Source organism: Oryzias melastigma, linkage group LG23 (assembly GCF_002922805.2).
Source record: "Oryzias melastigma strain HK-1 linkage group LG23, ASM292280v2, whole genome shotgun sequence".
NCBI lineage: Eukaryota > Metazoa > Chordata > Actinopteri > Beloniformes > Adrianichthyidae > Oryzias > Oryzias melastigma.
Genome location: NC_050534.1, coordinates 12,260,178 through 12,277,566, shown reverse-complemented (window position 1 = coordinate 12,277,566; position 17,389 = coordinate 12,260,178). Strand labels below are relative to the sequence as shown.

The window sequence follows — 17,389 nt, the reverse complement described above, 5'->3', positions numbered from 1 at the left end:
ACCCGTTCCCTGTGGATTTCTAACCACCTCTTCCCGCTCATGCTAATTCGGAGAAAAACAGGAACACAAACACACATACCGAGTATTTGGAATTCGTTTTTACTTTCCTGGTTTCTAAATCACGTTGTTTCAATGGAATACTCAGAAAAAGGTCTGGAACTTGGTTATTCTAACACTGCGGAACAAGAAGCTGCTTCAGAATATTCAATCTCTGGCTGACAAGATTACCAGTCACAGAAACGGGGTCTTTGAATCGCTTGAAGTTCAAATTAAAGGCCCTTGAGACCAAATTTGCAGCATTCAGATCTTGGGGCCGCAAAGCTGCTGATGGAGAAATTACTTGAAATAGTTTTACAACTTCTGACAGTCTGTCCTCGCTTTAGGGAACATAATGATCAGGACAGACTCATCTGTTTTTCTTTAAAATTTAAATTATATGTACCTTAAGGTATGAAAACAGACATCTGCTGATGTTTTACAAAATCTGTATTCCGCCCATAAGCTATTGTAAAATTGCACACCCTAAAGAAATAACATTCACTTTGAAATTGGTTAAAATTCCAAGAAAAGTTGTATAGACATGTGGGTCCAGCTGTAGCACAGACCTGCACTTTGGGAGACGTTTATTTGGAAAACTTGAACCAACAGGTCTTTTTTTTTTTTTTACTCCTATTCAGTTCAGTAGTCAAAATAAAAGACATAAATAACACTGTTTTATTTTTATCAATTACACAAGAAACTTTCCCTATTTGTGGCGAGTCAAAGGAGTGATTTTAAGCAAAGGTTAGGGGTCAGTTGCTTTAAAGTTGCTAATGTGCTCCTTGTGTGCGAGTTTTTGGTAAATGAGCCATCCAGCAAGTGTGTGTGTTTGTGGGTAACAGCCTCCTTCTTGTGTTTTTTAGTGTCAAAGTTCACCAAGGAGCACAGGGATCTTTATCCTCTGTTTGTTTTTCCTCCTCAGTATTGGTCTGTACATTGATGTGTCTACAAACTCACAGAACACACGTGTACAGACGGGACATGACACTTTTCACGTCCTAACCTGAGTCCCCCAAAAAGTTTTTTTTTAGACTATTTGACACTTTATGACCATTTATCTAACTTTTTTTGATGAAGTTTTGTGCTGTGTCATGCAGCTGATATTGCATTCAGTATATCGATGAATTTGATCCCCCAAATCCTTAACCCTGTAATGCTCCATGCATCTAAGAATTGACAGTAAATGTTTTAGAATTAAGATACTTTTAAAACCCTTATTTACCCACTGTCTCAAATTTTACAGACTCATTTTTAACAAGCTGTAAGTGTATTATAAATAACTTTTTATCAGCAAAATTCACTTTTTTCAATACGTAAAGTAGTCACTTAAAAATAGATGAGTTATTCTCACCATGAAGTTTTGAAAATTAGCTCCCGCCAAAAGTGTTTTTAAGATTTCACGGAGGCAGCCATCTTGAAATAAGCAGGAAAAGCCCTTCTACTGCCCCTAGTGGAATGATGATGAACTACGGGGGATAAAACATGGACCCAATTTTATACAATGGGTTTTAAGGAGAGTTTTGATTGTCTCAGAAATGCCTGTATCAAATATGATACAAATAGTTATATATAAGGTTTATTTGTGTTGTTTTGGTTTTTATTTATTTATTAGGGACCATATATATTAATGAACATCTATTTAAAGTCATAGATGTAAATGTACCAGATTATAGCAAACATGCTAACTTACATCTGTAGTCCCTTGTAGTTTTTTTTTTTTTTTTTACTGGTATTTGAAAATATTGTTCCCAATCAAACTGCTTTTTGTCAGTGTGTGGGTAGTAAAAAAAAAAAAAAGTTGAAAAAGACTTTGCAAATGTATAGGTCTTTTCTCTTTTTTTGTTGCAGTGATTGACATACATTTTTTAAATACACCTGATGTCTATAAGCTGCTGCTTGTCTCAGCACATTAAAATTGCTGATTCTCTCAGAGTCATATATATTTTTTAGTTTTTTTCAACTGCATTTTGTTTTCTTTAATTTCTTTAATTTTGATTTATTTCGTACCCCATCTTTGCCTAACAGTTGCTGGGTGGACTCTACTACCATACCCGTGACCCAGAATAGGAATAACCATATATATATTTTTTAAAAAGTAATTACCTGCAAACTTGTAGATTGGTTCAAAGTTGGTTGAAGCTTTTCAAATTCAAGCTAAGATTTCTTTTTATTAGGAGGAAAATAACAAGAACAAAAACATAAACGGCTGGAATCAAAGCAGTCTTTCCAAGAGTCTTCGTGTTTTGACATTTCCCTCATGAGACATGCAAGTTGTAAGATATGAATTATTAGGTTGTAAAATCATGATAAAATATACAAATATATAAACCTTTTGTTGAGCCACGGCACACTTTCATTCATTCATTCATCTTCCAGACCGCTTCGTCCCTCTCGGGGTCGCGGGGGCACACTTTTTCCTTGATAAAAATCCCAAGGCACACCACTAACCAAACATAAAAAAAAAACAAAAAAAAAAAACAGTGATTTTCACCAAAATCAAATAAACACAAAGGAAAAAGTATTGTGTAATATTTCATTTTTCTATTTACTTAGTGTGAAACCTGAACACGGGGCTGATATCCTGGTATTGGTAAAAAAAAAAAAAAAAAAAAAAAAAATTGACCTATTAGAAGGTGAAATTGAGTTTTCTCCAGCATGCTTAACCATTTGTCACGGTACACTAGTGTCCCACGGCACACTGGTTGAAAAACACTGAAATAGAACCTTGAGATCATGGGTGTACTCAGTTCTTCACCTTTTTCAACTTCATTCTAGTTTTTATTTGATAAAAAACGAATTTGTGGCAGTATTTTTTTTTGCTCTCTTGTTTGTTATTTAGGAACACTTGTGTGCATAGAAAATAGACTCCACTGATTTGTGTATGTGTGTGAAAATTCTTGATTTGTAACTTGTGTCTGCATGTTTTGTGTAACTTTGGATTTTTGTGAGTAATTGTTGATTTGTAACTCATACAAAACATGTTATGTGTAACTTTATGTACTTGCAATTACATATACAATTTACACATCCACAACTTTTCATTACAATGGCTTAACATCGACACATACAAATCTTTAAAACATACACACAAATCATCTAATACACACACATACACAAAAACGCATTTATGCACAAATCTGATTTGAGATTCTTTTCATGTCTCTGATATAGAGTGTGTGCATCAGGCGACTCATGTGTACTTTTTTATGATTTCTATGTGTAGTTGGTTTCAAGCTGCTGTAATGTAAAATTGTGCGTGTATAAATTTTATTTTGTATTTTTTGGTATTTTTTTTATTTTTGTACATGTGAATATACAATTGCAAGTACATATCGTTATGTATTGTATGAGTTACAAATCCACAATTATGCACACACAAATCCAAAGTTATACAGAAATTATTATTGTTAAATTGGAACAAATTATGACGAATTACGCACACACAAATCGGATGAGTCTACTTTCTCTCCATACACTTGAAGCTACACCGAATTATTTTGTCTTTTATTATTTTTGCATTTATATCTGTTAATAGATGAAAAAATATCAGTATTAAGTAATGAAACTAGATCATCTACTCAACCTAGAATTCAAATTAATTAACCTAAATCCATTCATTTTTTTTAAACTTTAAGTATAGAATGCTTAAATCATAAAAAAATAATCCATAATATAAAATGGTTGAGGCAGTTGGAGATAGTAGCATTTAAAAACACCCAGGCAGCTGTAAAGAGAGAAAAAAGGAAACCCCTAAAGACAGACTTCAAAAGAGGGATAATGAAAGTATTTGTGGTGCAAGAACTAGCCCTTGGGGAACACCTCAGGAAAAGATTAATGATGTTACTGTAAGTAGTTCATTATCCATGATAGTCTCAAAGGATTTCTTGAAAAATTAAGTTGTTGTTAGTGGTTTTTCTTTTTCTCAAGTGTGTGTTTTCAACTGCAGAGGTGTGTGGCTTATGGAACTGAGCCAATGGAGACAGGTTAAACCTGACGCCCAGATCAGATACAAGACTTCTTAAGGTCAAACGCCCATCATTCTGAGCAAACAAGATGCAGAACAGAACGTTTTCCATCATGCACCTTTTGTTTGGTTTTAATTTTACAGTTTCAAACATAAAAGAGATTCAGAGTAGACTTATGGTACAGAAAATATGTTTAAAATATTGATGTTTTTCTAGCATTTACTATATTTAAAGCTCACTTTCTTTTTTTTTCCAGGCGTTTAAGAATTGATATTTAAATCTAGCCGTTGTAAACAATAATTTTTCATCTTACTGGCCAGTAATAAAACATAGTTATATTATAAAATATAATTTCATCCAAATATTACATTATAATTTGATAAGTGAGGCCTGCCTAAAAAAATATGTCACAACAAATAACTGTCTTTTACATTTTCTCATATAACTGAAAACAAACTAATGGGTGCTACTGCAATTGTGAATATCATATTATGTGTTTTTTTTTTGTGCACGCACTCTCACATTTATTCAAGTGGAGCCAAAAGAGAACATTTAGTGCTTTTATTGTGCACAAAAAACTGATGTGTTTGTCATGGCCTCCTTCTCTTTGTGTCACTGCCTGCTCTATGTCATCTGCTTTTCCATTTTCATCCCACTCCCTCAGCTTAAATGCCAGTTACATAAAAAAACAGAAAGATAACGCCTCTTGGGAAAAAGAGGCTCTGAAAAAAATACAGAGGAAATATAAAAAATAAAAAAAACCCATCAAATTACAATGCAGGGAGACAGACTGTAAAAATAAGATACAGAAGGAAGAAAGAAAGAGCGAGAGAAAAAAAAGAAAAACTCCACTCCTATTCCATCTTCCCTTCTCATTGGCTATTACACGAACCAATTGGAATCCAGGGGAGGAGCACTTCCTGTCATATCAATGAGGGGGGCTCCCCATGTGGTCTCCAATGTGTGCATGTCATTGCATCTGTTTACCGTCTAAAGTATTTTTGCATGCGCCAAACCCAAGTGAGCTCACATTATGTGTGAGCCTCTGTGTGCGTATACGGAGGCACATTGTTTAATTAGGAGTTGTGTACTTTCTGAAATGTGGCCCACAGCTGAGGGTGAGTGAATTTCAGGAATGAATTTTACCAGGACTTTGGGTTTCTAGGAAAAAAAAATGATATATAAACACAGTGGAGAAAGTCGACCTATGTGTGTCATGAAGCAGCTCGCACTCAGTCAAAAGAAACATACTGTACATGCTGAAAACTTGGACCACTGAATTGTTGATTCTACTAATGAGATGAAGTGAAATGTGGATGAATTACTTATAGAATAATGTTTGAGGAAATTCTTGTAATTGGACACCAAAACCTTATCCTAACTTTTGTTCATGCATTTTTTTTTACTAAATACACAAGTACTTTATCTTCATTTAGTCAATTGAAAAGCACTTATAACAGGTTTCTGTATTTATTTTATTATTGTTGTTTTTTCTTATTGTTATTCAAGTGTTCTTCACCATAAAAACAGATTTTATTATTTTTATCACTAATGTGTATTTTTAAGATAATTATTTACATTTTTCATTAACTAAATTATTTTGTGTTTCTAGGTTATGTTGTATAAAAAAATAAAATGTATTTTCAATAATTTTTCACTTTTTGTCTGATTATTTTGAATGGTGTCACTTCAGTGTTTTTGCATGTGGGTTCTCTACAACAGGGGCGGAGCTACAGGGGGGGTTAAGGAGGGGCAGCTGGCCACCAAGCCAAAATACTTTACCACCCCAATTTTTAAACCAGTATTAGTTTCCTTTTTAAAAAAGATTTTAGAAATCTTCAATTCAATCTTTTTAAGCATTAACCCTTTAATACTGGAGTTTTAACTCCAGTGTTGATGTTATTTGACTAGCCGTAACTTTTCAACCATTCAATGTTTTCCCTGCTGCAGAATTTGCTGGAAATATGTTGATTGATTGAAATGTTACAGTATTTTAAAGAGTGTTTGTTATTTAAGCGTCGGCAGCAACATCTCAGGTGTTAAAGGGTTAATATTAGCACCTCAGCTAAAATAACTGCTGTTTGTAATAATAAAACAGTTTGAAATACATATTTTTGATCCTTTCATTTATAATGGCCGTCAATTCTGCTGTTCACATTTGCCACCAATCAAAAGTCTTCAACCCCCCCCTCCTTGCCCCCATTGCTCTAGCTCCGCCCCTCTCCAAATATCACTTTTATATAACACTCATTATGAGTAGTTACTGTAACCCAGGGATGTTTTTGAAATGATTTTGTGGAGTGGAAATGTGTGAAGTTGTCCTGAATTATTTTAAATATTTTAATATCATTCAATTTAAGTGAACTATTTAATGAACATTTTATTGCAGTTGCATACGTTTCATTTTTTCCTATAGAAAAAATGCTTCTAAAAAGTATTTTTACCAAAATCACAGTCAATATATACATTTTTTGCACCATTCATTCCTAGTTAACTTATTATATAAGGTATGTATCCTCTGGTAATTAAAAAAAAAATAAAAAATTGGCCAATCACAATCAAGTAATCATACACAGATTTAAAAAAGTGTTGGGGGTTGCATATTTTTGATTATGTGACATAGAAGCTTGTTCTCCGTGCCTCTGTTTGGTGCAGTGTGGTTCATGTGTTGTTCTCTCCCCTCCTGCATGCTAAAAATGAAAATATAAAATCATATGATCCAGACGTTTTCTTTCCAAAAAAGTACAAAAACAAGTTTGACCGTTGAGCTGTACCGTGACTAAAGCCAATGTTCTCGATTTCACAAGATTTAGGTCAAATGTATGCAAAGCCACTATAAATCCTTAAGTTATAACCTCTAATCCTCAACTTCTATGGAATCCTGCCAGAATTATAGACGTATGTCTTTTATGTCTGTCTGTAAGCAAAGGATTAAATATCAAGTTTATGTGCATATTTCTATAAAACAAGATAAGAGCAGATTTATTCATGAAAAGCACAGTCAGGACATTTAGTAAGGCACTAAATGAACACACATGGCCTGCAAACCTGCAGCTCACTCCAGTGTTTTGGTTGTGGAGTTTGTGCGTTATGTGTGTGTGTGCATGTGTATGTGTGTGTCTTGGCTTCATGCCCAAGGCTGATGTTGATAAAGTGTGACCACATATCCCCAAAGGAGGAAGAAATGGACACATGCCAGTATACAAAACTGCCCTCTCTCCATTTTTTTCCACTTATAATGTTGACTCTTTTCTTTTTAAAGGGTATCTTTACCTCCCCCTCTGTCTCTCCACCTCTTTTCACGCTCTTTTTTTGGCCTATTCCTTCCTCTTTTGGAAAACAACACACAAAAGGACATGGTACATGTGTTCGTAGTGTTTTGATAGTACTTCAGTTCTTGGAACAGTTGAGTGATTTCTTGGAGAATTACCCAGGCTGGATCAAACTGAGCTGTAATGTAAGCTGTAGGGAGGATGAAATCAAGATTTCCAGCATAAAACTGTCAGAAGCACAATCTCCAGGCAAACACCAGCACTTTGCTAAAACTTCCAAGTAGTCAGCTTACCTCTGTTCAAACACACAGCATGTTTTTGCTATTTTTTACCCCTTAGACCATAGCTTTGTTTCAGCGATTGCAAAACAGTTGCAGAAACAAATATCAAACAGGAACTTCTTTGCTACAAGCTCATATATGAGCAGATTGAACTGTGTTCACTGGCAGGAAGGGAGTAGTATTTGGTGTGGTGCAACCACTGTAAGAGCATGAGGAAGACACTGAAGCGCATGATCTGAGTTGGCAAAAAAATGCTTTGTTTACATCCTGTACAGTGTCGCAATGTGCATGTGTCACTTGTGTTTGAGTTCACTACTAGAATCTGTGTTTTGGTGTTCAGGAAAATGAAAAGACTCCGAAAAATACATGGATTTATGCCAAAAATCTGATTCATCTGTTTATGGTCAATGTGATGATGTAAAAAGATAATAAGGGTGTCAGTAAACGATTGATGATTTGATACCTAATAAGGTGTAGCTTTTATACATCTTATAACAATAATGTCAAGAAACACAGTTGAAGTTAAAAAAGACAAGAACCTAAAATAGAGCCCTGAGGTGTGCCAAAACTGTGGTAAAGTACTTTTTTGGAGGCTATTCCTTAAACCTTGTCATGTATTTTTTTTTTTTTAAGTCATCTTTTTTTTCTCTTCTACCTTTATTTTACAGCTTATTCTGAAATATGATAGTACTTGTAATCTGAAGTCCCTGCTCTGTAAAGTAATGGTTATTACACACTGTGATGTACCTTGAGTCATAAATTTAAGCTTGTGTACAATACTTTTGGATCACTTTCTGCTCCTTGTCAAACCACATCCCATCCACAGAAACTCATCTATACACTCATATATACAATTTTACACACATCGTGTCACATCTATATTATTTCAGCAAAAATATTTATACAATGTAGTATTTATGACAGTCCCATAACAAGTCAGACTGGTTGTATTTTTATCCATTCCCTTTGCAGAGTTATTAGTCTTTGCTGCCCTCTTTGGGTCACTCTCCTCCGAAAATGTAAGTATTTCACAACTTTTCTTCTTTTCTCAAGGTGTTTAATCTTTGAGTTTGTAGTACTTCTGTTTAGTTTTACATAGACATATATACATTGTTTTAGATATCTCATCTAAGTTTTCTTTTTCCTTTTTTTTTTGTTTATAGTCTCTGACAACTGAGTCCCACAATTCAAACACAATAATAAGAATAGTGAGGAAATAGGTCCACCTTAATTCTTTTTTTACTGTTATATTTGTGGTCACTGCTAGAAACTGCTGGCCTGGTATAGGACTATATATGGACTGAATTTGGTGACAGAAACGTATACATTTATTAAATGTACCAAAACCATGGAGAAACAAAAAGGATGACAAAGCAGAACAGATGACCCGACATGAAGGACTGAGGGAAATTAACTGAAATAAAAACAGCTCTGAATCATGACAAACCTGAACTGGTGTGACTGAGGGATTTTGAGAAACAAACAAACTTCCTTTTTCATGTATTTTCAGGGAGGTTCACCCGCTAGCTTGAACATGAACCTTTACGCCACGAAGAAGACAGCAGCAGAAGGCATGTTGGACATCGCTCTCTTTCTGGCAAACATCACGCACATGAAGACTGTCATTGAGCAGGGGGCTGGATATAGGTAAGGCAGCGTTGGCAAAATAAAAATGAACGTATCTAAGCTAAATAAAATAAATGCATTAATTGCACTTTTTTTTTTTTGGTCCAATGAATAATATCAAGAATAATTTCAAGTATTTTTCTTTGGATTCCCAGGTACTACATTGCTGTCCTGACACTCATTTCCTTCTCCCTGGCTCTTCAGATTGTGGCTGGAGTGCTCATTATCATAATTGGTAAGCTTCAGAAAAATCCTTAACCAAAGCTGCTTCAGCGAATTGATTTTATCTGTTAACTAATTTACATTAACATACTAATGAACTAATAATAGTTTATTTCCTCAAAATGGACGACATTGAGAAGAGATAAGAAAAAAAACCCTTTGACTGTTTTGTGGTTATTGTTGGAACGTGTTTGTAAATGTGTGTTGCAGCCCGGCGAGACATCAATGAAGAAGCCAACCAGAAACGACTAGACAGTTTGAACAACATCACAACCATCATCATCTTCCTCATCTTTGTCACCAACATCTTCATCTCCGTGATGGGCATGGAACGAACCGGCCTTTTTGCCAGAATGCACTTCTGAAACCCTCAGTGTTTTGTTTTTTTTTTTTTTTTTTAGGTCATGTTACGTGACACACATAAAACACAGATTGGTGGAACCCATTGACTGTATATGAAAACTGGACTGAGTGAGTGTGATGTCACCCATAGTGAACATTTAACTTCCGGCTCCAAGGAAATGAGGCCAATTTTTTTTCACAGTGTAGATGCCACCATGTTGGAGCAAGATGACATCACTGATTTGAATTGGTCAATGTTTCTATGGAAACCACTCTTGCCAATCAGGAGTGAGCTTGTTCTAAGTCCCCATCCCTACCACTTGAAAGCTTAATCAAACATCATCATCATCATCATCATCATATACTTTTTTTTTTGAGGCATCTGATTGGTTACTGAATAACTTGGATTGAAGAAAAAAAAAAGGGCGGGGAGGGGTCACTCGGTCCAGTTTTCATATACAGTCAATGGTGTAACCTTTTATCCCATTCACTCACTAATACGCCACTTTGATTTGAGCGTTTTATCAAAAACAAATGGGATGAACCAACAGGATGCCTGCCTGTCTCTGTTTTTTTTTCTGTCTGTGTGCATGTGTTGTGCATGTGTGAACGTGTGTGCGCACACAGCTCGCCTTGAGCTGACCCGCCTTTCTTCTTGTCGAAGATGGCTAGAGTTCTTGAACAATGTCATCACCGGCATCGTCTTCCTCACTCTCCTTGTAAACATCCTCAAAGCTGCCTTCGGCACACAGCGCAGCTGCTTCCTGGGATGGCTGCTTCAGCGCTTCATTCTATGAGCTGATGCACAGTATGTCACACTTACTGTTCATAAATACTTAAGAAAAGCTCCGAAGTGAATTATGTTGGTGTAATTCTTGTTTTAATCACTAGATGGCACTATTTACATTTTTAAGGTTGTAGCACCTGGTGACTACAGATTTAGGATCTTTGGTCTCTTTTCTTTCCATTTGCTGTATAAATAATAAAAAACTTAATTCATTGGAAGAAAATCAGAAAACCTGCACCTCAAAAAAGTTTTAAAAAACAACCTTGAAAGTTAAAAAATTGATAATTAAGCAGGTATTTGTAACTTTTGAATTAATTTACCATTTGCTTTTTTCTAACATTTGCAATTTTATGTAAAACAATGACTTGCACTTTAACTTTTTGCTATTGTTTTTTCTACATTTTTATTCTGCTCTTTTCGTTTAACAGCTATTTTATTGTGCCAAATCAATGTGTTTTTTAACTTTCTATTTTAGAATAATTAGGGGTGTAGAGATTAATCAACTTAATTAATGAATCAATTTATATTCCTACGATCCAATTAGATTGATCTGTCTGAGGAAAGTTGTTACAAACTATACAATTAAAAAAATTAAAAATGAAATGAATCCATTATGTTGACATTGGAAAATACCATTTGGACTGAAGCACAGAAGGTTCATTTTATTATAAACAAAAAAAAATTGGATATATGAAGGCAACAAAAAATGATCAAGCCTTCATCACAGTCTAATGTGTGGAAACACTTTGAATTTTACACAGACGTGACCATACAATGTGATAAAATATTCTAATAATGTTCATTTTGTCTTATTTTGATGTGGAACAGTGAGCTGAACTTTATGGAACCAAAAAGTGAATTGAATTCTTGTTTACTTGTTTGTTTGTACATTAATTGAAACTTGATTATCCTTTAAGAAATACAATAAATCTGGAACACGTAACCTGCACTCTTCAGTTTTAGGTATTTAGCTCTGATTCACACTAGTTAAATCTTTGTCTAACAGTGTTCTTAAAATAAATCATTATACCCCTAACAACAATGCTTTTTTCAGAACTGTTTACATTTTTTAGCAATAAAATGTTCTTATAATTTATGTAAACTACATATTAAAAGGGCTCAAATCTGCAATATTGACTCCCTAATTGTTTTCCGTTTCTGTAAAAGCCATCAGATTGACTGAAATGAAGCTTAAAAGAATGTTTTTGTGCCAGATTTAAACTGTTCAAAGTTTAACATTTAGCTAATTTTAAAAAAGACATTGTACTATATAAAAATGTACGTTACTGAGTCGATTTGACGTTTGATATTGTTTTATTTTAAACTTACGTCACACAGCTGAAGTGTATTACATAAATTCATAAATCAAATGATTATTATGTGAATCTGACAGGTGAAGTTCATGGTGATTCTGAATTATAAATATCTTTTAAAGTTTCTTTTATTCTGCCCATTGCTGACCAATAAACCCCAATGCGGATTTTCCTGTTCACTAATGAAATAAACCATAATATAATCATAAATACAGAAAAACTCGGGGGGTCTTTTGTGATCCCTCCGCTGCAATTGAAACAAAAAAAAAAGGTGTGTGTGTTGAAAACATTTGAATCTGAGTGTTTGTGTGTGTGCCTGTGTGTGTTTGTGCTGTAGCTCGCAGGGACCTGAACGTGGTGTCCAATCAGAAGCGACTCGATTACCTGAACAACGTCACCACGGGCGTCATCTTTGTCACCACGGTGATCAACTTCTTTGTCAGCTTCTTCGGATCCAAGAGAACCGGCTTCTTCCGCTGGCTGCTGGCTCGACTCCACTTCTGACACCCTTCAAGACCCAAACCACACTCATGCACACTACCTGGACAGGTTCAATTAGGCTAAAACGAGACGCACAATTCATATGTATGCATTATGTTGGTTTTTATGCTGAAGAAAATTGCAAAATATGAAGCAATAATCCAACTAAACGCATCAATTAACCCATTGTGATTTTAAAAAACTACAGTGCTTTCTTTGTAGTATGTGCTTTTACAAATGTTATGTGTTTTTGACTTTTATACACGTTATATTTTGGTGTATTTACACATAAATTGATTTAAAGTTTTTGAGGTTCATTGTCAGACAAAATATTCAACTCCTATTTTTTTGGTGTTCTCTTGCAACCTCAATAAGAGCCAATGTGAGAAAAAATAGAAAATTTGTTTAAAATAATTATTTTTATGAGTTTATAAGAACCCTTGTATGGTCTGAACCCCTTTTTTCTCTGTGGTTCGTATTTGTGTGGGACGCAGGCCGTCGAAACCTAAACAACTCCTCTCTGCAAAAACGTCTGGACTACCTTAACAATGTAACCACGATCATCGTCTTCATCACCACCGTCCTCAACTGCTTCATCAGCACTTTTGGCATGCAGAGGACAGGATACTTCCCATGGCTCATGATGCGTATTCACTGATTACACAATTTGTAGCATGTCATTCTTTTACTCACTTGTGTGACTTTAACTAATTCTATTCCTGTTAATGTGGACTTGAATATGCTCTGATATGTGTTGGAATCTATTAGCTTTACCCCCTAAATATATCTTTAATTGTAAAAAGTGTCTAATTTTTTGTATTTAAAAGTAAGTTTTGAGAACATTATCAACTCAACTGCAATGCAAATGACCCTTTTTCAAGTTTGTGATTTCCCCTGGTAAAAACCATTGACTGTATATTGAGAACTGGACAGAGCAAGTAAGATGTCATCCATAGAAAATTACTTATTTCCAGTTCCAACCAAATGAAGTCAATTCAGATGCCAACAAAGCTTATTGCCATATTGCAGGGGTGTCAAACTCAATTTCACAGGTAGCAAAATCCAAAACACAGTTGCGGGCCGAACAGGATAAACATTTGTTGAACACACTAAACCTACATTTATAAAATCTAAAAATGCTACTTTTCAACAAAACTATACATAAAAAACAGGCAAGAATATTATCCCAGAATAAGCCAACTTAAACTTGAAGGGTAACCAAACAAAACAGATTTGAAAAAAAAAAAAAAAGAGGGGCGGGGCTAGGGGGAGGCGGGATGAGCGGAGGAAGTGTGGTCTGAGTGAGTTTAGCTTGAGGTGACTTAAGAATCTTTTTATTATAGTCCCGAGGAAAATAAAATGAAAAAATCATAAAGTTCAGGAGGCCCAAACAGGCTACCTCCCCATCCCACATCGGCTCTTTGTATGCCGGTCAGCCATCTGTCTGAGGGCCGGTTTAGCGAGCGAGTAAGGTCTGCCATTTTCAGCGTTGCGGGGCGACCTCCACCGCTCTCGGCGTCAACATTGCAGAGTGAGTTCCGCCACTCTCGCCAGTGTGGTGCGACATCCGCCGCTCTTGGTGTCACCATCGCAGAGTGAGCTCCATCGTTTTCGGCGTCGTAAGGTGAGCTCCAATGCCTCTGGGCCTTGAATGTGACATGTGCCATATTGCCATGTTAGATTTATTCTGATTCGGCCTGCGTCTATATTTCTATGGCAACCACTCTCTCCAATCACCTGTGAGCATGTTAGAAGGCCACACCCCTTCAACTGAAAGCAGGCTCGGGAGAATCTGTCAATCAAACGCTTCGAACTTTCAATGTGAGGCCACCTACTTTCATTGAGGCATCTGATTGGTCTGTTTATAACTTGAATAACTTGAATAACTAAAGCATAAATATCCTTAAGAAGCTCATAAGTAGAACATATTAAATAGATATATCAGAGAAAGTATGGTTATTATGATGAATGCACTGACTGAGAAATATTTTTTTATTCCTCTATAGAAGTTTATGGGATTTCAGCTTACTGGGTACTTCCTATTTGGAATGCGAGGGGGTACGGGTCGCTCAGTCCAGTTCTCTATGTACAGTCAATGCAAGAAATGCTTCGTTATGATCATGAACTATTAGGTCAAAGGGGAACGTATGTGTCAACTCCTAATTTTTGAAAACAGAAACTTAAAAAAGAATTAAAAAATCTGGCAACATTCTTTCATTATCTTTTTAAATTCTTTTTAAAAAGAATTTAAAAAGCTATACTGAAAGAATGTTGCCAGGCTTGATTGGGTTAACATTTTTCAGAAAGAGGGGGTGTAAATGGGAGCTGCACTTACTGAGAAACGAAAATATGAGTTGAAACGAAACTTATGTTTTATCAGAAGCTGCAGCAGTAAAAGTTTTATCTGTTTTTTTTTTACAAGCTCTGTGTCTTTAGCTTAAACCAGGGGTCTGCAACTTTTGCCAGTAAAAGAGTCATTTTGGTTCTGTTTGGTACTGGTTAAAACCTAATAAGAGCTGCAAAGCCTTTACGTTTTTTTATTTTTTACCCTTTTAGGAAAATTTGATCCTACTTTGCATCTTTAATTTGTCGTTTATTATAATGAATATAAATTACATTTATTTTTGGGTGTGAAGAAATAGATACATTTTAAGATAAACTTGAATTTTCTCAAAGTGAAAAGCTATTTACTTTTGACAGAAGCTCATATGTTTTTTTTTTTTCAAAATAAAAGACTTCCTGTCCCAAATGGGAACATTGAAGTGGAGCAAATGTATTCCTAGACAACACAAGATAAAAATGGTATTTTCTGTTTTCAAATTTTAGGTTTGATTGGTTAATGATCCGGTAGAAAAAGGATACGAAGAATACACAATATATTTTAGCCACTCCTATCTGAATGTCTAACCATTGTTATGCAGCAATAGATAAAATGTACTTTAAAGTCATAAAAAAACCTCAGCAATCAGAAAAGATCAGACTTTGTACCGATGTTTTGGCAAGTATTTGTAATCTATGTATTCCGGAGGAAGCGCAGAGCAAACAAGGCCTAATGATGTCAGCAGGGATATAAAAACCATTACAGTCTTGTCTTCTAGGTTCAGCCATAAACTTATAAACTTATCCAAAATTAATTAAATCAATGCTAATTTAGCAACCTTTCATTTGAAAAATTACTATTATTTTATTATTTTTTTTTTAGTCAGAGAGCCACTCTGGGGGGGATAAAAGAGCTACATGTAGCTCAGGAGCTGCAGGTTGCAGACCCCTGGCTTAAACTATATTTACATTTCTGATTATACGTGATTGACCATTCAAAGGAAATTCAGTGTTTTTCGCTTAACTCAAAGGTTGTGTATCTCTGGCTCTCACTTTCGGATTTTTAATCTCTCAAATTGTTTTAGATTTCACGTTTTTTATGTAAAGAATTTGTCTTTAATAATCTAAACATTTTTACTAATTTTAACTCTGTGAAGTCTGAAAATGTCAAATACTGTGTATTGTAAAATCAGTGCATAATTTTTTAGCAAATTTGTGCTTTACTTTAAAATAAATGATACCTTGTTGTTCCTGATATCCTAAAAGAAAAAAAAACATTTAAAAGTCCAGAGAGTCCTCCTTTAAAATATTATTTAATTTGACAAACCTACAAATAATAGTGTTTGAATGTGAGTAAAGTTGTATTTCAGGTTGTGTTTGAGCAGAAATAATCAATTTTCGTTCAATTCAGCTAGTATAAATTACCTCTTCATGCCTGAATTTATTTTCAGCTATGACAAACATCTCACTTGTGTTTTTGGAAGCTAAATTAAAGTAATGTTAGAGCCGAAGTGGTTTGATGCGATAAGTATCAACATATTACACTAAAAGCAAAAAACATTTATATGTATTAAATATGATTTCATCATCTACATTAGACCAAATTCTTCAGGGTCTCCTGTGAGAACCACGGGCGCCTTCCATTTCTTATTAAACTTGAGTGTTTATAAGGTGTGACTTTCTCTTGTACTGTGACTCAGTGTCTTTGTACACTCTGGTGGTTGTATTTTTTCCCCTTGGGGTTTGATTTAATTAAACCTGCTGTTGCTAAACTTAAAGACCTGTGTGTAGTCCTTCCTGCATCCATGATAAGGGCATAACTACAGATGAGCGCAAAGTCACAAATTATCTATCAAAAAACAATAGAAATGGATCAGTTATTGCAATATGTATATATTACCATTTTTTCCAAGCTTTAAGTAATGTTTAGCCTGCTAAAAGTGTTTTGTTTTTTATTTAAAAAATCCTATCTAGGGATATATTTTTTTATAAACCAAGTATGACTCTCAACTCAAATAATCCCACTGAAATGGAAAAAGAGTTTATACTTCAATAAATTACAATTTTAACTTGAAAAGGTTTCAGGACCCATATAAGTTAAATAGAAGATTATTTTAAAAAACAAGGATGGTGATATTTCTATTTATTCTATTAAAAACTTGAAGTAGATATTGCTCCTCCTCAGCACAGTTGTTCTGCCCTCAGTAAAATTGTTTGAATGTAAAAAAAGAAACAAGTTCTCATTTATGCTATTGATAAAAAATACATAATCCCTTGTTAGTGTCCAAGTTAAGCTAAAAGTGCTTGTTTCTGTGATTTTCCTGTATTTTATTTTGGCGGGGTGGTCTGTTTTGCTTTGCACTCTGGGTAGCAGCAGGGAGGGAGTCCGGTTTCTGGGAGGGGTGCTTCTCATTTAGTTTTCTTTGAATTGTCGAACTTTTCCAGGTAGGTGGCATGAAAACAATTTCTCATTTACAACGACGCACCTCCAAAACCAAATGTATGAGTTTGAAAAAAGCGTTCTATGACAGTTCTAATAAGGATATGTATATTTATAAAGTCTGTTAAAGTTCGCTTTAGTGTACATGATTCAGGAAATAGACACAGCCCATAAATTTCGCTAGCTGGTTGCTGAACATTTGCATAAAAATAAATGTGTTAACGGTGCAATTAGCATAAATGTTTTTGTTTGTTTGTTTTTTTACAACTTTGTAGATATTTTTTGTTAATTTAAACTATTATT

At 34.7% G+C, this 17,389-nt stretch overlaps 2 protein-coding genes across 8 annotated transcripts in view; both read left to right on the top strand.

The window, feature by feature from the left end:
- The window catches only part of LOC112158595 (ninjurin-2), a 47,769-nt gene extending 34,292 nt beyond the window's left edge, over positions 1 to 13,477 (top strand). For 3 of the 7 annotated variants that reach the window (XM_024292040.1, XM_024292032.2, XM_024292014.1), the window contains 3 exons: positions 9,068 to 9,204; positions 9,339 to 9,418; positions 10,375 to 11,665. In XM_024292040.1, the coding sequence (XP_024147808.1) occupies positions 9,068 to 9,204; positions 9,339 to 9,418; positions 10,375 to 10,544 (387 nt within the window). In that variant the 3' untranslated portion in view covers positions 10,545 to 11,665. Of the gene's footprint in view, positions 1 to 9,067; positions 9,205 to 9,338; positions 9,419 to 9,615; positions 10,059 to 10,374; positions 11,666 to 12,184 lie in introns of those variants that run through there. The other 4 variants (XM_024292023.1, XM_024292054.2, XM_024292046.2 and 1 more) reach the window with 4 other exon arrangements.
- A 3,337-nt stretch (positions 13,478 to 16,814) lies between these two features.
- Positions 16,815 to 17,389, top strand: part of LOC112158550 (E3 ubiquitin-protein ligase TRIM39) — a 3,986-nt gene continuing 3,411 nt past the window's right edge. Inside the window, exon 1 of the mRNA XM_024292003.2 lies at positions 16,815 to 17,091. The gene's annotated coding sequence lies outside the window, so the exon portion shown is untranslated. The remainder of the gene's footprint in view (positions 17,092 to 17,389) is intronic.